The following is a 25120-nucleotide window of genomic DNA, read 5'->3' on the forward strand; positions in this document are numbered from 1 at the left end:
TCTCCTCTCGCGCAACCCAGACGGGGAGGTACTTTGCCTTTCTGGGAGGTCATCCACCAGCAACTCTGAACCTCTTCTTCCCTCCTTCATGACACCAAAACTCCCTTGGTTTTGGACCCAGGTGAGATATGAGGGTTTGTTTCCCAGTGACCTTCTGGTTTGACACCCGAGCTGATTCTCTAGCAGATGGTGGAGCCTGAGGCTCAGGCTCATATTCCGTGATTAAAAGTATTTCTTGCCTCTTGTTGCTGCTTTTACAGTCTGGAGCAGCACGAATAAGGCCATCATGTCCTTGACCAGTGTTGAGGTAGGATGCAAGGGAGAGGAGTGATTCACTGTGCATCTTTCCTATACGCTACCAGCTTGAGGTCTGAGGATGCGTTGGACCCTATTTTGGTCCAGAGTTTTTCATCATCCAGAGCTATTTTCCCGATTACGCAGAAGTGGCTGAGAAATTGGGGACAGGCCTCTATCTCCATGGAAACTGTTACACTGCCCTATGAGAGCAAATTGGAAGGGGTGGGGAGCAAGCCTGGGAGGTTAGAGATCCCCGGAATCCCGCGTGTTAGGGTATTTAACCTGGACTTGGGAAGATCCGTCAGAAGGGAATTTAGAGGAGACTTAATGGAAGAAATTGATGCTCAGAAAAAGCAGAAAACCACTTCGGTTACAGTGTACTCCCTGAGAAGAGGCAGGATAAACTGAACCCAGAATTCTGCAACCTCGTCTTTACCCCAAAGCCTCAGACCCTCTTAACTCCATTTCGTTTTGAGTTTTCCAGTATACAAATCCTAGCGTCCCTTTGGAGCGCTTCCACAGCGATTCTACAAGACTTCCCCTTTAAAGAGCTCTATCCCTTTAAGACTCACGGCTCCTCCGGTCACGCTGTCGCAGTCCTAAGGCCCCGCCCCTCAGGCAGCTTCCGCTGGGCCTCGGCCGCTGAGCGGCGGTCACTGCCCCTTTAAGCCTGAGCCCCGCCCCTTCCCTTTCCCCTCCCCCTATCCCGCACCAGGTGCCCCCACGGGTCGTGCAGCGAGGTGCGCGGCGGTGAGCGCTGGGCCCCGAGGGGCATGCGGACGCGTCCCGGGGCTCCCCTCTCCCCTGCGGTGGCCTCTGAGATCCCAGGGGGCGGGGCTGGAGTGGCGAGCCGGCGGCAGTGATGGGGTGGTCGGGAGCGCGGGAGGGGTGGTCGGGAGCGCGGGAGGGGTGGGCCGAGGTCGGGCCCAGCGGGGGAGGGGCTCAGGTGATTTGGGGGGGAAGGGACGGCCCCCCGCAGTACTCACCCGACTAAAGGGGTGTGGGGGACCGGGTTTACGGCCAGGCGGCGTTTCCATTCCCCTGCCCAGCCAGTGTCTCAGTCAAGTCTGGTTGATGAGGCCGTCCCCCGTATTCCTCCGGTGTCCAGGCCCCTTTGTCGGGGGCGGCTGTTGGCCTGTCCTGCCCCTGAGATCGCTGTGGTGAAAGCTGCTGGAGAAGCCTAGGCTGAAGGTGGTGGCTTTTGAGGGGGGCGCCAGTAGGGTACCGGCTCCCTTCGGACTCCTGGCAGAGGTGGGGGGTCACAGCAAAAGGCACAGGGGTGGAGGGTGGCCAGTAGTGGGCCACCTGGCCCATGTGGGATAGATGTCTGCCCACTTCCTCTAGATAACTTGTTGTGTTGTGGTTTGGAGAAGGGTCTGGCCTGGGGACCTCAGTTCCAATACTACTCTGTCCATCAGAGAGCTGGCGGTCACCATGGCAATGCGGGAGCTGGTGGAGGCTGAATGCGGGGGTGCCAACCCGCTCATGAAGCTGGCTGGCCACTTCACCCAGGACAAGGCCCTTCGGCAGGAGGGATTGAGGCCTGGCCCCTGGCCTCCTGGAACCCCAGCCTCTGAGACGGTGAGTGTTCCAGTGGTGGAAATTCTCCAGTAGGGCTGGGATGGAGGGTCTAACTGTATACTTTAGAATAGCCTCTTTCTCTGTTGTGTTGCAAGTGATACTAGTTACCACTTAATAGCACTGTACTAAGCACTGTGCATCTTTAGATGAAAGCAACCATTTTATAGATGAAGAAACTGAGGCTCGGTAAAGGCTTTGACTTGTCCTTAGGTCATATAAATGGGAGAGCTGGAATTTGGCTTTCTTATGTTTGCTTGTGTGCTTGTGGCCTTCATCACTGTACCCTATTGCCTCTCTTTCTTTTCTTAGGTCTCCAAGCCTTTAGGAGTAGCCTCTGAAGATGAGGTAAATTTACCAGTTCTTTTTCTGCCCCATTGTTCTCTTGCCCATTGTTGTTTTTCACCCTTAAACTTAGTTAATCCGTATTTCAATCTTTGGACTCTCCTGACCAAATTTGCTTGGTAGTGTTTTTTTTTTTTTTTTTTTTTTTTTGGTATTCTTTGTTTTCAAATCTGTGGAATGAAAATTTCTCCCTTTGTGTCTCCAGTTTCTGTTTATCTTTCTTTGTATCTGACATCAGTATCTACATCTAGTGGACCCTGTCTCTTCTGGGGCCTCCTGATCCCAAGGTTTCATTTCACCATCTCTCTTGTGACAGTTGGTGGCTGAATTCCTGCAGGACCAGAATGCACCACTTGTTTCCCGAGCCCCCCAGACCTTCAAGATGGATGACCTCCTGGCAGAGATGCAGGAGATTGAACAGTCAAATTTCCGCCAGGCTCCCCAGAGAGGTGGGTTCCAGTGAAAGGTACAGAGGTGGACAGGCTGATGAGAGGGGAGATCACTATTTTCCGTGCAGGCAGGGCCAAGGGTATTCCATATGTAGTGAATTGAGATTCAGAGGAAAAAGGAACAGTGTTTTCCTGTGCATTCAGGGTTTCTTAAGCATTGTGCTGACAAATATATTAATTTCCCTATTTCTTAGTCTTCTCTGTTTCTTTTAAGCCCCTGGTGTGGCAGACTTGGCCTTATCTGAGAACTGGGCTCAGGAGTTTCTTGCAGCAGGAGATGCTGTGGATGTAACTCAGGATTATAATGAGACTGACTGGTCCCAAGAATTTATCGCTGAAGTTACAGGTGAGGCTTATCATGGGAAAAAAAAAATCTATAATAGTACTTATGGGGCAATTAAAATTCTATACTATTTTCCTAATTCCGCTTAGGATATACAGTGATTTTGACCGCTTAAGACTTTTCTGGCTTCTTGACTAATTTTTACAAGACATTGAACCTGATTTCCCTTAGAATAGAGATCTGATTTTGAATTGGATAAGCAATTTTGTATATAGAGAGAATGAGGTTTTAGGCCTACCTCTTTATTATCTAGAACTTTATTACTGTAATTTAGTGGAGAGGAGTCGGAGATTGGAAGGATGGCCCAGGAGAAGAGAAATGCTCACCACAGCACCTGGGATTCTGGTGTTAAGTCATCATGTACAGAACTGGGGTTTTGTAAGTATGATTGTGGAGTTCAGTGACCCAAAGAACAATAGGCCTTCTTTATCTGTGGGTTCCTCATCTTGGCTTCAGACAACTGCTGATTGAAAATATCTTGGAAAAAAAATTGTATCTGGTTGCTGGGCGCAGCTTAGCATGCCATAATCCCAGTGGCTCGGGAGGCTGAGGCTGGAGGATCATGAGTTCAGAGCCAGCTTCAGCAACTCGGTGAGACCTGTCTCAAAATAAAATATAAAAAAAAAAGGTCTGGGGATGTGGCTCGCTGGTTAAGTGACCAGTTTAATACCTGGTACCAAAAAAAAAGTATAGACTACAGACTTTTTTCCCTTATCATTGTTCCCTCAACAGTATAATAGTATAACAATGATTTACATAGCATTTATGTTACATTAGGCATTATAATAATCTAGAGATGATTTAAAGTATATGGGATGTGAATAGGTTTTATGCAAATTCTATGCCATTTTATTTTGAGAGAGGAACATTTGCAGATTTTGTGGGACAGAGGGGGCCTAGAGCTACTCCCTTATGGACACTGATAGGTGGACTGTACGTGGTCTTGAAGGACAAAGACCATTCCTTGATGTAAAAATTGTAATAATAGCTAATATTTACTTTCAGTGTTCTAGGCTTTGTTTTTTAAGTGTTTGGAATGCATTATCTAACCCCATGAGAACCCCAAGTTCTAGTTACTGTTTTTAATCATATTTTATAGATAAGAAAACTGAGGTTTAGAGGTAAAGTAACTTGCTCAAGGACATACAACTTTGTAAGTGGTAGAGTTGAATTTGACTCAGGGTTTGACAGATTCTAGTTCCTATGGGTTCAACTGTTAAACTCTCCTGTCAGGCCTACAGTTCATGTATTTATTTTTTTGGTACTAGGGATTGAACCCAGGGGTGCTTTACCACTGAGTTACATGCCCAGCCCCCTCCTTTTTTTTTTATTTTTAAATTAGTGTTTAGATAAGGTTTTGCTAAATTATTGAGGTCCTTGTAAAGCTACTGAGGCTGGTTTCAAACTTGAGATCCTCTTGCCTCAGCCTCCTGAGTTGCTGGGATTACATGCCTGTGCCACTGTGCCTGGTCCCAGGCCTGCAATTTACTTTCTTTATTCTTGCTTGGCTACTGGCTTCAGGGTCTCACTCCAATTTCCTCTCTGAAAGCATCTATTGCTCATTGTATCCCTTAGGATTGGTTCATCTCCCAGTCTGATTAGGGACAGGGAGAAGGACTGTCTTTTCAGCTTTCTTCTTCCTGATTGTTTATATAGAGAAAAGCACTGCCCTTTTTTTGCTTTAAGAAATCAAGAATAGCCAGACATGGTGGCACATGCCCTTAATCCCGGCGGTTCAGGAGGCTGAGACAGGAGGATACGAATTCAAAGCTAGCCTCAGGAACGGTGAGGCCCTGAGCAACTCAGTGAGACCTTGTCTCTAAATAAAATACAAAATAGGGCTGGGGATGTGGCTCAGTGATTGAGTGCTCCCGAGTTCAATCCCTGGTACCCCCCCCCCAAAAAAAAAAAAGAACCCCAAAATGTAACAATAAAGCTCACCTTTTTAGATGAGGAAACTGAGATTCAGGAAGGGTAAATACTTTGTCTAAAACCATTCAGTAACAGATAATATTCAAACTCATGTCTGTTTGACTTTAGGCTCCATACTTTTGATAACTGTTCCGCTAAAAATGAGACTGTTCCTTGTGGAATTGTTAAAATCTGAGCTTTGACAAAGACCTTCTGTCAGAAACTTTCAGGTTTTTAGACACACCTTAGACTTAGCATGCTGTCTTTTTAAAAATATTTTTTAATTGTAGATGGACACAATACTTTTATTTATTTATGTTTATATGGTGCTAAGGATTGAACCCAGTGCCTCACACATATTAGATGAGCACTCTACCACTGAGACACAACCCCAGCCCCAGCATGCTGTCTTTTAACACACAGAAACTTTTATTATATGTGTGGGCATTGGTGGTTTTCAGTGACTCAGGAAAAATAATCATTATTATGATGAGTGTTGAGATTGATTAAATTTTTTGCTGCAATTACCTGAATTGCTTGCAATCACTGAAATCTTCCTTAACTCATAAATGAAAAACAACCTTTGAAAAACATGTTGGACCTGTCTCACCTGTTAAACCCTCTTTGGAGATCTCTTCTATTTTGTATGTTTTTTTGGAACTCTGCCTGCTTCACAGAGGCGTGGACATGGGAACCTGGGAGGGGAAGTTGAGCTTTCTGAAGTCTGCCTTCATAAAAGTGGCTTAGTGTAGTAGTATTTTGCTTTCCATGAAGTAGGCCTTTGGTAGTGAATAAATGAGTAAAGATCTGGGAGAAGAAGCTGAAGGAAATTAATTTTCTAATAATTAATTTTCTTTCTTTATTTTTAATATATATGTTTTTTATTTGTAGATGGACACAATACCTTTATTTTATTTATTTTCATGTTGTGCTGACGATTGAACCCAGTGCCTCATGCATGCTAGGCAAGCACTTTATTATTGAGCTATAACCCCGACTCTTAATAATTTTTTTTTTTTTATCTTTTATTGCATTTGTGACTGATATTAAAGCAGTGGTAGAGGTTAACTGTTGCTTTATGGGTAAGTAGATTTTGAAACAAGCAAAGGATATACTGTAAATTCTTACTATTTAAAAATCCTCATTATTGAGATTCTAAAATTGGATTTATTAAGCTCAATTTCTTTCTTTTTTTTAAAATATTTTTTTTAGTGGTAGATGGACATAATACCTTTATTTTATTTATTTTTTTAATGTGATGCCTGGGATTGAACCCAGTGCCTCATACATGTTAAGCAATTACTCTACCACTGAGCCGCAATCCTGGACCCAATTTCTTTTTTATTTTATTTTTAAATATGGAAATAATTATGGTTTCACTGGAAGTTGCAAAAAAAAAAAAAAAAAAAAAGTGCATGAAAGTTCTGTGTATCCTTTACCTAGTTTCCCCCAGTGGTAATATTTTGCACAATCTTTAGTTACATACAACATCAAAACCAGGGAATTGCCTTTGGTGTAATTCACAGGGTTTATTAGACTTCACCAGTTTCTGTCTATAACTCACATTTTAACTTAAGGTAAAAATCAAGATGCAGAAGTATTTAATCACCATGTGAACCTCAGTTTAAATTCCTGATGGAATTCCACCTCTCCTAAATTTTCTGGCTACATAATTCTGTCTCACTGAGATCTTGAGATAAAACACATTTCAGGGTTCTTGAATTTAAGACCCAATTGGCATGGTATATGAAGTTCATAGAATAATTGTGAGATATAAATCTGCACTTACAGGAAAATGCCATGGGCATAAGAGGGAACATGAGAGGAAGAGGAAGGATTAGTTATTTTTCAACCAAATTGTAGGACTAAGGAATAGCAATAGATGATTGGCAACAAACCTTCTCTGGTTGGAGGAGGAAGAGGCTGTAGAAAAAAAAAGGAATAGGCTCTTACCCTCTTACTCTTACTCTCTCTCCCCCCTTTCCTCTCTCTCCCCCCCTCTCCTCTCTCTTCCCCCCCTCCTCTCTCTTCCCCCCTCCTCTCTCTTCCCCCCTCCTCTCTCTCCCCCTCTCCTCTCTCTCCCCCCTCTCCTCTCTCTTACCCCTCTCCTCTCTCTCCCTCCTCTCCTCTCTCCCCCTCCCTCCCTCCCTCCCTCCCTCTCTCTCTCTCTCTCCTCCCTTCACTTCTGCAACTGGCCGCTAAGATCCTGCTAATAAAATCTTGGACAGGTAAAAAAAAAAAAAAGAAAAAAAAAAAAAGGGAATAACAGTCTCACTGCAATGTTTTCTAATTTTTATATGGGTTTGCCATGAATAGATAATAATGATAGTAGCTGAAACATTTGTTACTATGTACTTTGGTCTAAACAGAAACCTCTGTGAAGTATTTATTATTATCCCTATTTTATAGATAAGGAAACAGAAACTTAGAGAATTTAGTAACTTTTTCTCAGATATACAGTGAATAAGTGGTGGGTGGAATTGGGATTGAATGTGGATAAGCTGACTAGAACCTGCATTTTTTCGATAGTGCTATTATCAAACAAAGAAGCTGTCTTTGCTAAGGGTAGGAAGTTCTGAGTTTTTGATTTTCAAGTTTGGAATAGATGTGCCTAGACAGAATGAATACATAGTGAAAAATTATATGAGGTGAACATTATGAATTGGATATTTAGGTCATTCATGGCTTCTAACTCTACTAATGTATGTGACCTAGGACAGTCTCTTTCCCTCCTTCAGCCTTAGTTGCTTCAATTTCAGACATATTCAAATGGATGTGATTTTCTGTAAGAATTTCTTAACCAAGATTGTGAAGGTCAAGCATTATTCTTTTGATTATTTTATTTGATTCTTTTTTTGGAGCAGGTCATATATATGTGGCAAATATATATGACCAAATATCAAATTATAGCAATTTGAGGATGACTTTTCTCACCTTTGCGATTTTTTAAAAAAATCTGCCTCATGTCTGTTGTGAAGTTCAGGTGCTTTACATTTTTTCAGTTGCTTCTGGTCATTGAGAAGGGCATTTCACAAAAAAGTTACTGTGAATTTGAGGAGCACTTGTAGCCAGAATATGCTTTTGTAGAAACACTTGTGAGTAAGAGGGAACATGAGAGGAAGAGGAAGGAATAGTTATTTTTCAACCAAATTTTAGGACTAAGGAACTGGGATGTGTTATAAAGTCTGTTGGTATGAAGCATTTCCTTTTCAGTCTCCATACTTGAGCTCTGTATTTGGGGCAAAGGAAAGAAAAATGTTGCTTGTAGGAACTAAAAAAGAGAAGGATTGTTGAGAGTCCTTGAAATTAAGAGACAGAGTCTATGGCCAAAAGTCTGTTACTTACTGTATTTTTATTGTATTAGTTATATACTACTTACTTATGATCATGAATATGTATTCTGGGACTTGTTTTTTTTTTTTTTTTTTTTTTAGGTTTTTGACATTACTTTCTCAGATTTTGAGATCATTGAAATTATTCAGGCAAAGTCTCAGTTAAAATGAAATGGAAGGTTTTGTTTTACCTTACTACTGCAAGGACAAATCTGCCTTTTCAGTGTTAAAAGCAGTGACTGTCAAATCTTTATGTTAGAGACAGACCAGATGATCTTTTCTGTGTCTGATTTTTTTAAAGATGCGGACGCAGAGCTGAAGGGAAGAAAGAGCATTCCATCCTCATGCCTTCTCTCTCTGTTTCCTTATTCTTTAGGAAACCTAATCTGTTCCACTGCTTTTTTTTTCTTGTCCTGGGATGGTAGGACAAAGTCCTGGAGGTTGAGAAACAGTTCAGCACTCTACTCTGATTCAGTTTGTTGCCTTGGTAATGTTTGTTTTGATGTTGTAGCAGTGCCCTTTGTCACTTAAGCTTCTAAGATAATTTCTAGAATTAGACTGAAAAACATGGTCTTTTAAAATGAATTGGAAGTGACAAAAGTTAGTGTTTACCTCTGGGATTGGGAGCATGAGGGAATCTCAGGGAGCTGTAAACTTGCTTTGGGTCATGAGTGCAATGTATTCATATGTGTAAATTAATTGAGCTGTATGCTTATTGGCACCTATTCTGTACCTTGATGATTATATGTTAACCTTTCAATTAAAAAGTAAAAAGTTGGGCTGGGGATATAGTCAGTTGGTAGAGGGCTTGCCTTGCATGCACAAGGCCCTGGGTTCAATCTCTAGCAACACACACACACACACAAAGTGAAAAGTCACCATCCCATGTGTCATCCCAGCAGATCCATGCGTCTCTCATTCTAGCCTATTTTTCTGCTGTTCACATTCCCTTAGTAGGTATGTTATGGTGAAATGAGCTGCCTTTTGTGGGGGTGGTGTGACTCTGGTAGAGAGAGAGGTTTGGAACTCTTCTCCTTTAGCTCCTTACTGGTCCTCATGACTCCTGTGAGGAAGGTGGAAGCTCTGGTGCTTGCTATTTCTTATTGAGGTCTTATGGACTTCAAGAAAAAGAGTTTGTTTCTTAATCCTTTCCTGAGCCTGCTTATTTGGTTTCCTGTACCTAATTCTTGGTAAACTTCTATCCCAGGCCCCTTTGGACTGGTTATTGAAAATGTTGAAGATTTGGTAGTATTTTCTTTTGACTAAAAGTCTCTGAGGGAGTCAGCAGGGTTTTGTCTATGTTGGCCTGGTTAAGAGAATCAGCTGAGTGTATGCATTATTTCCCTTTCCCTGATCCCACCCTGAATCCTGGGTTATTTCCCCAACTCTGCTTCTTGCAGACCCCTTGTCTGTGTCCCCTGCCCGCTGGGCTGAGGAATATCTGGAGCAGTCTGAGGAGAAGTTGTGGCTGGGAGAGCCTGAGGGAACGGCCACCACTGATCGCTGGTGAGTTGCTTTCTGGGTTGTTGTGAACGGAATACAACATTGAACAGTTTTCCCGCCTCCCCCAACCTCCTCCATCTGCATTCTCAAACCAACTTACAGGCAGGCCTCTTTTTTTCTACTTTATTCATTAATGTTTCCACTTGTATTACTGGCCTTGCAAATTGGTATTCAATTATAGGCAAGAATTCTACCTATCCTACCAGAAGTTCATAACTTTACCTTATGTACTTTGTTCCCTTTTTAATTTTGAGCTTGCTACTTTCTCTCTATTCCTTCTCTTTGCATAGTTGAGGTAGGGAAAGGTAAAAAGATGTAGCTAGTGCTGAACTGCTCCTGCCCAAATGTCCTTCTTTAATGTAAATTGGAGATGGTAGCTCCTCAACTAGAGAGTGCAATAGTGTCACCCTCTGTTTTTCTCCTGTAGGTACTGTACTTACCACGGGCTGGGATTGGGGAATAGCATGGGGAAGGTGGTGGTTGATTGGATGGTAAAATGGGATTTCCTTATCTATTTCAGGTATGATGAATATCATCCTGAGGAGGATCTGCAGCACACAGCTAGTGACTTTGTGGCCAAGGTGGATGACCCCAAATTGGCTAATTCTGAGGTGAGCCACATCCCATTGCTGCTGAGCTTAGCAAAGCTGGTCTTGGAAGGCAAGAGTCTTATTTCTCTTACCCAACTTAACTTTAAGGAAAAGTAGATGAGGTCCTAGTTGTCCATTCCTTCCTCTCTGGAGAATGGAGACTTAGGATCCTGCTTATTCCTTCCAACATCTTTCCCTCATTTCCTTGCCCACCAACCTTCTGTCTTATCTGGTATGTTCTTAAATCTTTAGAGGCAGGGATCCCTTTCTTCTCTTTGCTTTTTCCAGGGCCTTTAGCATATCTTGTCTATAGCTAGAGATGGTCAGGGGGAGGGGCAAGCACAGGTTTTTCTGGGCATGGTTGAGTGCACACCTGGAAGTCCTCTCCCAAGGTGCCTATATGTGTCTCTGTGCCCCAGTTCCTGAAATTCGTGCGGCAGATTGGCGAGGGGCAGGTGTCCCTGGAGTCCGTTGCAGGGTCGGGCCGAGCTCAGGCAGAACAGTGGGCAGCAGAGTTTATTCAGCAGCAGGTAGGACATTGTCACTTCTCAGTCCCGCTTGAGAGTCAGCTGGTGCCCCAGGCCTTGGTTCAGTGTTCATTGATCCCAGATGGGGAAGGGATTTTATTGCCAGCTTGTCTTGGTAGCTTTCAGGTCCTGAGTGGGTGGGAGTGAGATTCTGAGAATGCTCTTCTCAGCATGTCCAGGCTGGTGGTGTTTAGTGGGTTTATAGTCTGTTTTAGTGGTTAGAAAGTTGGTGATAGTATTGACCATCTTTCTTTGTCACAGGGTACCTCAGAGGCCTGGGTTGATCAGTTCACAAGACCAGTAAACACATCTGCACTTGACATGGAATTTGAACGAGCTAAGTCGGCTATAGAGGTAAGAGCAGATGGTGCAAGATTGGGCACTCTGAGAGCACCTATTCCTTTGGAGAATGGGTTATTAACATCAAAGGTGATGAATGCTGTATTTCATAATGTATCTGGATTGTCTGTGAGAGAATTGTGTAGCAGTGGTGTGGCTCCTTTTCAAAACTGAGACTTCTGGACACCACTGCAGACCACTGCATTGGAATCTGGGGATAGGATCTGGGAATCTGCTTTTAAAAAACCTCATCCGAGGAGTCCTTAACAAATTGAAATTTAAGACCTGTGGCCTTAGGGAGTGCATTCTCTGTGAAACTGAGGGTGGGGCAGGGTGGTTATGAAGGATCTCCTTTCTCTACTTGCCTTCCCTTCCTTACAGTCTGATGTCGATTTCTGGGACAAGTTGCAGGCAGAGTTGGAGGAGATGGCAAAACGGGATGCTGAGGCTCACCCCTGGCTCTCTGACTATGATGATCTTACATCTGCTTCATATGATAAGGTAGGGGGACTCCTAGTTTTCCAGGTTCCAGAAATTCCTTCTTTAGTGATTTTTCCTTTACCCTGAATTTGAAGACTGTTCACATTAGATGAATTTTCTTGAAACCACTTTCCATGAAAAGCAGTGTGAATCATATCTTTGTCCCTATGTTCCTTCAGCAATTGAATATATACTTTATTATTGTAATACAGAGGTTAATGAGGCTACTTATGTCAAATAACGACAGTACAGTGATGTAATACTTATGAAGGTGGTTTGTACATGAACACAGATGAAGTTACTCTGGTTTGGATATTGAACTGGGAAGAATTGATAAAAGATGGTTAACTTCTTTGGTAGGAAGCAGTAGTTGATAGACTGTCCCTCTGCCTCTACACCTTAATAAATCTCTTTTTTTACTGCACAAGTTCAACTTAAGTTCTAATCTCTTTACATAGTTAACCAATCAGTTGCCCCAATTTAGGGTTTCAAAGAATTATATTAAATAACTTAAATAATAGAAAAATTTCCCAGTAGTCAGTGGTGAAAGATTATTGAATTTTGCATAGAGCATGCATGTGCTGTTGACCTAGAAGCATGTTACTTGAGCAGTCTCACTGTAAAAACAATCTGTGTTGGGGAGTGTGACTAATAATTAAACTCTTGTGTTGAAGCATAGGGTGGAAAGGAAAGAATTGCTTGGTTTTGAAAAAAGGCAAAAAGGAACTGAGTGATTCCTTTTCTTAGCTCATATATGATTGGGGAAGGATTCTGGGGCTAGAACCAGAGCCTGAGATACAAAGCAGAGTGGTAGAGGCAGATGTTGACTTAAGGGAACTGTACAAAGACAGGGAGAATGAAATTTAGAGTAACTTAAAAAAGGTAAGGATTTAAGAGCCGGTGAATAATTTAGTCCTAGGAAAGATATGATTTTGCTTATTTTTACAACATGATCTTGGCTTTTCTGAAAAGTATTCTGGGGGAATATTATAAAGGAGATTTTACTTCTTTTACCATAATATGAGTTCCTCCTATAGAATTCTGATAAGGGAGAATAGAAAGATATACCTATAGATAATACTTTTATTAATTTTAAGAGGTAAGTTACATATTGTAGATAAAATTCTTGAACCCTTTTAATATTATTGATATGTTGAAATATTGCAAAATTAGGATTAGAAACATTTGCATTAATGTTCCACACAAAAAAATGTTATGCTTTTTTTTTTTAAACTAGTGAACAATTCAGATTCTATTTGGCTTTAATCTAGTGGATATTGAATTATATGTCAATAATACTTTTTTTAAAAAGTGGATCTTTTGATTGTCAAATAAATTTCTAGGTCTCTTTGAATGTACTTTTTTTTTTTTTTGACAACCCTTAAATTTTCAGAGGTAACTTAACAAGTACTTGCTCAAGTATGGATTAAATAGACTGCTGCCATGTGAGAGAAGTTTCTGTGATGGGAGGTACTCTATTTGTATTTCTGTAGAATGATCTTAGGAGATTTTGGAAGAGACCAGATAGTGAATGAGACATAGCATAACGATTGGCTTGGATATATTTATATATATTATTTAGGATATAAAGTGATGCTATATATATAAAGTGATGCTAGACTTATTCTGCATTCTGCAGATTGTTATGGTTTCCTTTAGAGTATTCTTTTTCCATCTATGCAGACATTCTAATTTTGAAAAATTCTTCTTTTTTTTTTTTTTTTTTAATTGTTGGTTATTCAAAACATTACATAGTTCTTGATGTATCATATTTCACCCTTTGATTCAAGTGGGTTATGAGCTCCCATTTTTACCCCATATACAGATTGCAGAATCACATCAGTTACACATCCATTGATTTACATATTGCCATACTAGTGTCTGTTGTGTTCTGCTGCCATTCCTATCCTCTACTATCCCCCCCTCCCCTCTTCTCTCTCTGCCCCCTCTACTGTCATTCATTTCTCCCCCTTGTATTATTTTTCCCTTTCCCCTCACTTCCTCTTGTATGTACTTTTGTATAACCCTGAGGGTCTCCTTCCATTTCCATGCAGTTTCCCTTCTCTCTCCCTTTCCCTCCCACCTCTCATCCCTGTTTAATGTTAATCTTCTTCTCATGCTCTTCGACCCTACTTTGTTCTTAGTTACTCTCCTTATATCAAAGAAGACATTTGGCATTTTTTTTTTAGGGATTGGCTAGCTTCACTTAGCATAATCTGTTCTAATGCCATCCATTTCCCTGTAAATTCTATGATTTTGTCATTTTTTAATGCAGAGTAATACTCCATTGTGTATAAATGCCACATTTTTTTTATCCATTCGTCTATTGAAGGGCATCTAGGTTGGTTCCACAGTCTTGCTATTGTGAATTGTGCTGCTATGAACATCGATGTAGCAGTGTCCCTGTAGCATGCTCTTTTTAGGTCTTTAGGGAATAGACCGAGAAGGGGAATAGCTGGGTCAAATGGTGGTTCCATTCCCAGCTTTCCAAGAAATCTCCATACTGCTTTCCAAATTGGCTGCACCAATTTGCAGTCCCACCAGCAATGTACAAGTGTACCCTTTTCCCCACATCCTCGCCATCACTTGTTGTTGTTTGACTTCATAATGGCTGCCAATCTTACTGGAGTGAGATGGTATCTTAGGGTGGTTTTGATTTGCATTTCTCTGACTGCTAGAGATGGCGAGCATTTTTTCATGTACTTGTTGATTGATTGTATGTCCTCCTCTGAGAAGTGTCTGTTCAGGTCCTTGGCCCATTTGTTGATTGGGTTGTTTGTTATCTTATTGTCTAAATTTTTGAGTTCTTTGTATACTCTGGATATTAGGGCTCTATCTGAAGTGTGAGGAGTAAAGATTTGTTCCCAGGATGTAGGCTCCCTATTTACCTCTCTTATTGTTTCTTTTGCTGAGAAAAAACTTTTTAGTTTGAGTAAGTCCCATTTGTTGATTCTAGTTATTAACTTTTGTGCTATGGGTGTCCTATTGAGGAATTTGGAGCCCGACCCCACAGTATGTAGATCGTAGCCAACTTTTTCTTCTATCAGACGGCGTGTCTCTGATTTGATATCAAGCTCCTTGATCCATTTTGAATTCACTTTTGTGCATGGCGAGAGAAAGGGATTCAGTTTCATTTTGTTGCATATGGATTTCCAGTTTTCCCAGCACCATTTGTTGAAGATGCTATCCTTCCTCCATTGCATGCTTTTAGCACCTTTATCAAATATAAGGTAGTTGTAGTTTTGTGGATTGGTTTCTGTGTCCTCTATTCTGTACCATTGGTCCACCCGCCTGTTTTGGTACCAGTACCATGCTGTTTTTGTTACTATTGCTCTGTAGTATAGTTTGAAGTCTGGTATCGCTATACCGCCTGATTCACACTTCCTGCTTAGCATTGTTTTTGCTATTCTGGGTCTTTTATTTTTCCATATGAATTTCATGATTGCTTTCTCTATTTCTACAAGAAATGCCGTTGGGATTTTGATTGGCATTGCATTAAACCTATAGAGGACTTTTGGTAATATCGCCATTTTGATGATGTTAGTTCTGCCTATCCATGAACAGGGTATATTTTTCCATCTTCTAAGATCTTCTTCTATTTCTCTCTTTAGGGTTCTGTAGTTTTCATTGTATAAGTCTTTCACCTCTTTTGTTAGGTTGATTCCCAAGTATTTTATTTTTTTTGAAGATATTGTGAATGGAGTGGTTGTCCTCATTTCCATTTCAGAGGATTTGTCGCTGATATACAGGAATGCCTTTGATTTATGCGTGTTGATTTTATATCCTGCCACTTTGCTGAATTCATTTATTAGCTCTAATAGTTTCTTTGTAGAGCCTTTTGGGTCTGCTAGGTATAGAATCATGTCATCAGCAAATAGTGATAATTTAAGTTCTTCTTTTCCTATTTTTATGCCTTTAATTTCTTTCGTCTGTCTAATTGCTCTGGCCAGTGTTTCGAGAACTATGTTGAACAGAAGTGGTGAGAGAGGGCATCCCTGTCTTGTTCCAGATTTTAGAGGGAATGCCTTCAATTTTTCTCCATTCAGAATGATGCTAGCCTGAGGCTTAGCATAGATTGCTTTTACAATATTGAGGTATGTTCCTGTTATCCCTAGTTTTTCTAGAGTTTTGAACATAAAGGGATGCTGTACTTTGTCGAATGCTTTTTCCGCATCTATCGAGATGATCATATGGTTCTTATTTTTAAGTCTATTGATGTGGTGAATAACATTTATTGATTTCCGTATATTGAACCAGCCTTGCATCCCAGGGATGAATCCTACTTGATCATGGTGCACAATTTTTTTGATAAGTTTTTGTATCCGAGTGGCCAGAATTTTATTGAGGATTTTTGCATCTAGGTTCATTAGAGATATTGGTCTGTAGTTTTCTTTCTTTGAAGTGTCTTTGTCTGGTTTAGGTATCAGGGTGATGTTGGCCTCGTGGAATGAATTTGGAAGTTCTCCCTCTTTTTCTATTTCCTGAAGTAGCTTGAAAAGTATTGGTATTAGTTCCTCTTTAAAGGTTTTGTAAAACTCTGCTGTATACCCATCCGGTCCTGGGCTTTTCTTAGTTGGTAGTCTTTTGATGGTTTCTTCTATTTCCTCAATTGATATTGGTCTGTTTAGGTTGTCTATATCTTCCTGACTCAATCTGGGCAGATCATATGACTTAAGAAATTTATCGATGCCTTCACTATCTTCTAATTTATTGGAGTATAAGGATTCAAAATAATTTTTGATTATCTTCTGTATTTCTGAAGTGTCTGTTGTGATATTGCCTTTTTCATCCCGTATGCTAGTAATTTGAGTTCTCTCTCTTCTTCTCTTTGCTAGCATGGCTAAGGGTCTGTCGATTTTGTTTATTTTTTCAAAGAACCAACTTTTAGTTTTGTCAATTTTTTCAATTGTTTCTTTTGTTTCGATTTCATTAATTTCAGCTCTGATTTTAATTATTTCTTGCCTTCTACTTCTTTTGCTGTTGTTTTGCTCTTCTTTTTCTAGGATTTTGAGATGAAGTATGAGATCATTTATTTGTTGGTTTTTTCTTTTTTTAAGGAATGAACTCCACGCAATGAATTTTCCTCTTAGAACTACTTTCAATGTGTCCCATAGATTCCGATATGTTGTGTCTGTGTTTTCATTTATCTCTAAGAATTTTTTAATTTCCTCCTTGATGTCTTCTATAACCCATTGATCATTCAGTAACCTATTGTTCATTCTCCAAGTGATGTATGCTTTTTCCTTCCTTCTTTTATCGTTGATTTTCAGTTTCATTCCATTATGATCAGATAAGATGCATGGTATTATCTCTACTCCTTTGTATTGTCTAAGAGTTGCCCTGTGACATAATATGTGATCTATTTTTGAGAAGGATCCTTGTGCTGCTGAGAAAAAAGTGTAACTGCTTGATGTTGGGTAGTATATTCTATATTTGTCAATTAAGTCTAGGTTATTAATTGTGTTATTGAGTTCTATAGTTTCCTTATTCAACTTTTGTTTGGAAGATCTGTCCATTGGTAAGAGAGGTGTGTTGAAGTCTCCCATGATTATTGTATGGTGGTCTATTAGACTCTTGAACTTGAGAAGAGTTTGTTTGATGAACATAGCTGCACCATTGTTTGGGGCATATATATTTATGATTGTTATGTCTTGTTGGTGTATGGTTCCCTTGAGCAGTATGTAGTGTCCCTCTTTATCCCTTTTGATTAACTTTGGCTTGAAATCTATTTTATTTGATATGAGTATGGACACACCTGCTTGTTTCCGAGGTCCATATGAGTGATATGATTTTTCCCAACCTCTCACCTTCAGCCTATGTATGTCTTTTCCTATCAAATGCGTCTCCTGTAGGCAGTATATTGTTGGGTCTTGTTTTGTGATCCATTCTACTAGCCTGTGTCTCTTAATTGGTGAGTTTAAGCCATTAACATTTAGGGTTATTATTGAGATATGGGTTGTTCTTCCAGCCATATTTGTTTATTTCTGTTACTAAACATGGTTTGTTTTCCTCTTTGATTATTTTCCCCCCTTTACTGTCCTACCTCCCACTGTTGGTTTTCATTGTTATTTTCCATTTCCTCCTCCTGTAATGTTTTGCCGAGGATGTTTTGAAGAGATGGTTTTCTAGCTGCAAATTCTTTTAACTTTTGTTTATCGTGGAAGGTTTTAATTTCATCTTCCATCCTGAAGCTTAATTTCGCTGGATACACAATTCTTGGTTGGAACCCATTTTCTTTCAGTGTTTGAAATATGTTATTCCAGGATCTTCTAGCTTTCAGAGTCTGTGTTGAAAGATCAGCTGTTATCCTGATTGGCTTACCCCTAAATGTAATCTGCTTCCTTTCTCTTGTAGCTTTTAAAATTCTCTCCTTATTCTGTATGTTGGGCATCTTCATTATAATGTGTCTAGGTGTGGATCTCTTATGATTTTGCTCATTCGGCGTCCTGTAGGCTTCTAGGATTTGGGATTCTGTCTCATTCTTCAAGTCTGGGAAGTTTTCTCGTATTATTTCATTGAATAGATTGCTCATTGCTTTGGTTTGAAACTCTGTCCCTTCCTGTATCCCAATGACTCTTAAATTTGGTCTCTTGATGTTATCCCATATTTCTTGGATGTTCTGCTCATGGTTTCTTAACAGTCTTGCTGAGCTGTCTATGTTCTTTTCAAGTTGAAATACTTTATCTTCATTGTCTGATGTTCTATCTTCTAAGTGTTCTACTCTGCTGGTAGTATTCTCAATTGAGTTTTTAAGTTGGTTTATTGCTTCCTGCATTTCTAGGATTTCTGTTTGTTTGTTTTTTATAACCTCTATCTCCCTGTATAGTTGATCTTTTGGTTCTTGGATTTGTTTATGTAATTCATTGTTGAAGTGATCTTTCATTGTCTGATTTTGCTGTCTGATGTCTTCCTTGAGACTCCAGATCATCTGAAGCATGTGTATCCTGAATTCTTTATCTGACATTCCATCTGCTGCAGCTATTACCTCTTCTAACGTTGAGTTGACCTGCATTGCTTGTGGTCCTTTCTTTCCTTGTCTCTTCATACTGTTCGCGTTTCTTTCTGCTTGGTGAAACTTTGTGCTATTGAATTTTCCCCCTATATATTTATATTGGTCTTGTATAGTTGCAAAGTCTCCCTCGCAGGCGCGGGCGGCGGCTCTGCCCCTCCTCCAATTGGGGCAATGTGCCTCCCACGCCGGCAGGCCGCTGGGCCTGTTCTGCTGGTTGGTAGCAGGTCCGCCTACCTTGCAGGCGCGGGCGGCGGCTCTGTCCCTCTGCGGGCCGCTAGGCTTGTTCTGTCGGTGGTCGCAGTTCTGCCTACTTTGCAGGTGCAGGCATCGGCACTGCCCCTCTGCAGGCCTCTGGGGCTGTTCTGCCGGTGGGTCGCAGGTCCGCCTACCTTGCAGGTGCGGGGGGGGGGGCAGCTCTACCCTTCCTCAGGCCACTGGGCCTGTTCTGTTTGTCAGTTGCATGTCTGGCCTGTTCTGTTGGTGGTCACAGTTCCGCCTACCTTGCAGGCGCGGGAGGTGGGGGCGGCTCTGCCTCTCAGCAGGCCGCTGCTCCTGTTCTGCCGGTGGGTCGCAGGTCCGCCTACCTTGCAGGAGTGGTTGGCAGCTCTGCCCCTCCGTGGGCCACTGGGCCTTTTCTGTTGGTGGTCACAGTTCTGCCTACCTGGTAGGCGCGGGGGTGGGGTGGGGTGGGGTAGGGGGCGGCTCTGCCCCTCAGCAGGCTGCTGGGCCTGTTCTGTGGGTGGTCACAGTTCCGTCTACCTTGCCGGCGCCGAAAAATTCTTCTTTGAATAGCAATTGATGAGCCTTCAGGGAGGATAGATAGCAAAGATCAGGGGAAACTTAGAGAATACTGCAGTTGAAAGATTCTGGCATTGATTTGTCTTATTGTCTACTGAAGACACATGAATAGTATTCAGATCACTCCTGGCTGTCGCACAAACAAGCCATTATATCTCAAGGAAATATCTAGAACAATGAGGATAATATTATTTATAAATAGTATATTAAGCTTTTGTTACAGCTTTGGTGAATATACTCATTTGATGCTCTTAGTAGCTTTGAGAGGTAGAAATTACATTCATTAGGAAATTACAACATAGATGACCATAATCTCTTTCCCCAAGAGTAGCTTAAAGCATAGATTGATGATGGATGGTGGTTAAGGTTTGAATATAAAGGATTTATTTTATTGAATTCTGGTAGTCTAGGGTGGAGGTTGGCAAACTATGGAATAAATCCACATGCCACCTGTTGTTATTATGGTTCACTGAGAATGGTTTCAACATTTTTAAATGGTTGAAAAAAATTTAAAAGAAGAGTAATATTTGGTGATACATAAAAAATAAAGTTCAAAATTCATTGTCCATAAATAAAGTTTTACTAGAACATAGCTGGACTCTTTACTAATCCCTGAACTTGGGTCCTATTCTGCCTTTTGAGTTTTTAATATTGTACAAAAATTTCCCGAAATCTATTTCCCAAAAACTATTTCAACATTATTATACTTTACCTCAGATCCATCTCCTACAGTGTAATCTCACTTCATGAACCACCTGTTGTAAATATTCAGTTTTCCGTTGTGACAAATGACTTGTCACTGAAGACTTAGAATAGTTTCGAACTTTGCTGAAATACTTCACCAAAATCACAAAAAAATAATGAAACGGCCTCATGTCTTTATTATGTACAGTTTCATCCTAATTTGTCCTTAACTATATTATGTTTTAATCTATGTTTAAAAAGGCTCTGTCTGGTATTTTGCTTCTTGTTTTCATTCTGTATGCTGTTTTGTAATGGTAAGTATTTACTTCCCAAATAGGAGCATTTTATTTGCTTGTCTCAAGTCATATGTCTTGCTAGTGACTTTTCATCTAATCTTAAAACTACCCCACTTACATAAATTGCTAGTTGACAAGCTGGGTGCAGTGGCACAGGCTTTTATCCCAGCTCCTGAGGTGGCTGAGCAGGAAGATTGCAAATTTGAGGCCTCCTTGGACAATTTAGTGAGACCCTGTCTCAGAAAAAAAAGGGTCTGAGGATGTAGTTCAGTGGTAGGGTGTCCCTGGGTTCAATCCCTAGTAACACACAAACACACATACAGAAAGAAATGCCTTCTGTCCAGTGGTAAGAAGTCAAAGATATGGAAATGCACATCTATGAATTGCCCAGCATGGATCAGAGTTGGTAGACTGTCCTACCTTTTTAGTCATTATAAATAGGAGAAGGCAGCATGAATCTTTTTTTTTTTTAATATTTTTTAGTTGTTAATGGACCTTTATTTATATGTGGTGCTGAGAATTGAACCCAGTGCCTCACACACATGCTAGGCAAGAGCTCTACCCTGAGCCACAACCCCAGCCCGGCAGCATGAATCTTATACTGAGTGATTTTACTTAGTTATAGATGATCTTTATAATACAGAGAATTTGCCATCAGTTAATACAGATAACTTAACTTCTCTACTACCTCTGTCTTGTTTGTTCTCTTCCTGTCCCTGCTGCTCTGATTGTGGTGGTTCTCTACTACCTCTGTCTTGTTTGTTCTCTTCCTGTCCCTGCTGCTCTGATTGTGGTGGTTCCCTTTTGGACAACTTCTCACTTACATTCCTCCTTGTAGGGATACCAATTTGAGGAGGAGAATCCCCTGCGTGATCACCCTCAGCCTTTTGAAGAAGGACTACGGCGGCTTCAGGAGGGGGACCTGCCAAATGCTGTGCTGCTTTTTGAGGCTGCTGTGCAGCAGGATCCTAAGCATATGGAAGTGAGTTACTCATTGTTCTGACTGCTCCCTCCAGTTTTGAGAGAGACCCCAAAGATGGTGGTGCAGATGGATCAGGTCTGGGTTGGGGTCTAGGTTTGGGTGATGAGAGATGGTGAGTGGGGGAGGTCTGAGGAAGGGAGGATGGAAAGACTACAAAGATGATGGGATCTGTCAACTTCTCTCTAGGCTTGGCAGTATCTGGGTACTACTCAGGCAGAGAACGAGCAAGAACTTTTAGCCATCAGTGCGTTGCGGAGGTGAGTATGCTAAAAGATGAGGACTAGGTTTTCTAGGGCTCTGCAATAGTCTTTAGATTGGTGAGAACCCAGAACCAGATCTTTGACTTCTTTCTGGCCATTAACACTCGTGTTGTCTCATGACGAAACTCTGAGGTTTGGAATGAGTGGGAGAGAACTGGTTCTACTCTTTTGTCAGTTTTTGGTTTTATCTGTGGGAACCTAGTTGGTTCCTTGGCAGCTAAAACTTTCCCTACTTCTTGGGTCTGAAATTTTGTTATTAACTCAGATATCAAAGGATTCTTTTCTGTATTAATTTGAGAGGGTGGGAAAGGTTGAGGCCAGCATGATTGTATTGCAAAGCTTGGCTTTGACCCCTGGGAGCTCATGGTGCCAGCGTCACTGTAGATGATGTGTCTGCTTATCCCTGCCCAAACAGGTGTCTGGAGCTAAAGCCAGATAACCGGACAGCACTCATGGCGCTGGCTGTGAGCTTCACCAATGAGTCCTTGCAGCGACAGGCCTGTGAAACCCTGCGAGACTGGCTGCGCTACACACCGGCCTATGCCCATCTGGTGGCACCTGGTGAAGAAGGGACTGGTGGGGCAGGACTGGGCCCCAGCAAGCGTGTCTTGGGATCTCTGTTGTCTGAGTGAGTGTGAGGGGTTCCTGGGATGAGGCATGGTAGAGTCCCTGTGGGTGTGTGACCTTGATTTTGGAAGTTAGGATAGATTGAGATCTATTGAGTGGGATGGGAAACTTGGAAGGAGGTCTGCATTCTACTATGCAGTACAGGGGTGGAACAGAAAAACAGGTTTCTAAATTTGAATTTGGAAGTAGGAGGGATGGATGATATGTTGATCAATCTTGGGGATATGATTGACTTCTTAAGGATTTGAGAAGTAGGAATGTAGATGTATCTGTTTACCTACTTTTTGGTGTTTTTCCCCTCCTTACCCAGCTCCCTGTTTCTTGAAGTAAAAGAGCTCTTCTTGGCAGCTGTACGCCTGGACCCTACCTCCATCGACCCCGATGTGCAGTGTGGCTTAGGAGTCCTCTTCAACCTGAGTGGGGAGTATGACAAGGCCGTGGACTGTTTCACAGCTGCCCTCAGTGTTCGTCCCAATGTGAGTTTTAGGAAGGAATGGAAATGGGACTTAACTTTGTACCTTGTTGAAGAATCACTGTGCACAGGATATATAAATACATATATGTATATGTGTATATATATATATTTTTTTATATGTACATTTTACTTTATTATATATATTTTAGTTGTACAGATACAATATTTATTTTTATAAATAATATATTCATAAATAAATATTTATTTTTATGTAGTGCTGAGGATTGAACCTAGTTCCTCACATGTGCTAGGCAAGTACACTATCACTGAGCTACAACTCCAGACCTGCACAGGATATTTCATTCCAGTGTTTTCCTTGCAAGGGCTAGGAAAAGAAGGGCAGGAAGACAGGGTCTTCTGGACCCTGGGGAGTTTGCATGGGGTAAGAGGGTTACATTGTGACCACTGAGAAGATAGAGTGGGTTAGTAAAACCCATTAGCTGAACAGAGTAGTGAAGCAGGGGGAGGAATGGGCAGAATTTGATCTAAGCCTAGCTCATGTTCCCAGCCCTTCTCCATCCCTATCCCAGGACTACTTGCTGTGGAATAAACTGGGAGCCACCCTGGCCAATGGAAACCAGAGTGAAGAAGCAGTGGCTGCATACCGCAGGGCCCTGGAGCTACAGCCTGGCTACATCCGGTCTCGTTACAACCTGGGCATAAGCTGCATTAACCTTGGGGCTCACCGGTGAGTCTGCCTGTTGTATCATGAGCAGGTGCACTGTTCTCCCTAGCTCCTTGTTCTCTGATCCTGTCACTTGACTAAATAACCCCAATTATCTTCCTCCCTGTCACCTCCTCTGTTTCCTTCCATTGTTCTGCTCACCAGCTGCTATTTCTCCTTTTCCCTACAGGGAGGCTGTGGAACACTTTCTGGAGGCCTTGAACATGCAGAGGAAGAGCCGGGGCCCTAGGGGTGAGGGGGGCGCCATGTCAGAAAACATCTGGAGCACCCTGCGTTTGGCTCTGTCTATGTTAGGCCAGAGTGACGCCTACGGGGCGGCTGATGCCCGGGATCTATCTGCCCTCCTAACTATGTTTGGCCTGCCCCAGTGACAGTGGGATGGGCTGCCCTGTGAGTGTCTGCTTGGAGGGGTCTCTGCTCTGGATGTGACTCCCTCTCCCACAGTGGGCCTACCAAGGGGGTGGGCTGATGACCACAAGCGGTATGGCCTCTCAGGAGCTGCTTTAGTGTAGGAGTGGACAGTCTTGTTCTCTAGGTCCTACATAATTGTAGGGAAAGGAGCTGTTGTCGGAGTCCCTTGGTAATTCAAGGGCTTTATGTCCAGCTACAGATCTCTCTCTGTTCATCACACCCTTTCTTGGTGCTGCTTTTTCGGTAGGACCCAAGGATATAGGGTAACTGTTGTTATCAACTGCCATTTCTGATAGGGTCTACCACATTGTAATGTCTGTTCTTTTACTTGGAATTGGTAATAGTCCCGCTTGCTTCCTTAGGCAGTTGTGTGTAGGAGGCTCTTCTGCTCTGCATCTCTAACGGTGGCTCTGTCTGGGATGGGCTGTGTTGGAAGCCAGCCTGTTTGATTAAAATGTCTGTTTAGCGCTGCAGAGCTGAGTTTTGGTAGGGTGCTGATGGTTTTGTCATTCTTGGACCTCCCTGGCTGTGAGCTTGGATTCCTTGTGAGTGCCATGCTGATGCAGTAATGCTAGTACTCTATGGAACAGGAACAGCTAGGGTCAGAAAGTCTTTGGGTGTGGAGAAGAAGGAAAGCTTATGTGTGTGGGGGGCTTGGAGGGGACTATGTAGGAACAGATTAGGGGCTCTGTCCTGGGGTCTTTGGTGGAAGGATAGAGGGGTGTGGTGAATGCAGCAGTTCCTCTTCTTAGAAAGATTTGTGAGTAGGAGTTGAGCTAACTCTTGTAGAAAGTTGATTTGGAAATTGCAGTCTTGCCAAATTCCTAGTAAAGAGGGGGTTCAGTGTTACCATAAGCCTTTGCTATACTTCTTGAAATGTTTCTAGGGGTGAGTGTTATAAAATCCCTTTCCCCCATATCACCTCTACAAGATGAAGATTGAGGGGAGCTGAGGGAGCAGCTTGGATGCTTCTCATCTGTTCCCCTGCTTGGAGAGACGCACTAACCTCCAGAAACGACTGCTAAGCCTCTTGCCTTGTTTTTAGTAGCTAATGATCAGAGAGATTTTTTTTTTAAACTACCATGGTCCCAAGGTTCCATCCTGAAATTTATTTTTCTTTGTATGGATATGTATAAATGATTTAAAAAACTGTAAAATATTTGTATGAAAAATAAATAAAACTAATGTGAGTATGA

At 41.8% G+C, this 25120-nt stretch overlaps 1 protein-coding gene across 8 annotated transcripts; it reads left to right on the top strand.

The window, feature by feature from the left end:
- Positions 1-25120, top strand: Pex5 (peroxisomal biogenesis factor 5). 8 transcript variants are annotated; one of them, XM_046424154.2, is made up of 16 exons: positions 1-121; positions 1716-1878; positions 2188-2223; positions 2537-2669; positions 2884-3015; positions 9656-9761; positions 10279-10369; positions 10768-10878; positions 11137-11229; positions 11596-11715; positions 21323-21466; positions 21653-21723; positions 22142-22354; positions 22664-22829; positions 23359-23516; positions 23683-25120. In XM_046424154.2, exons 2-16 carry the CDS (start codon positions 1732-1734, stop codon positions 23882-23884), a joined length of 1923 nt encoding a protein of 640 aa, XP_046280110.1. In that variant the 5' UTR covers positions 1-121; positions 1716-1731; the 3' UTR covers positions 23885-25120. The 8 variants fall into 8 exon arrangements, with proteins under 8 accessions (XP_046280110.1, XP_046280107.1, XP_046280109.1 ...); XM_046424151.2 differs by lacking the exon at positions 1-121 and adding an exon at positions 919-1047; XM_046424153.2 differs by lacking the exon at positions 1-121 and adding an exon at positions 921-1037.

This window comes from Marmota monax, unplaced genomic scaffold (genome assembly GCF_021218885.2).
Source record: "Marmota monax isolate L192 unplaced genomic scaffold, Marmota_monax_Labrador192_F-V1.1 WCK01_AAM20220418_F8-fsc00186, whole genome shotgun sequence".
Lineage (NCBI taxonomy): Eukaryota > Metazoa > Chordata > Mammalia > Rodentia > Sciuridae > Marmota > Marmota monax.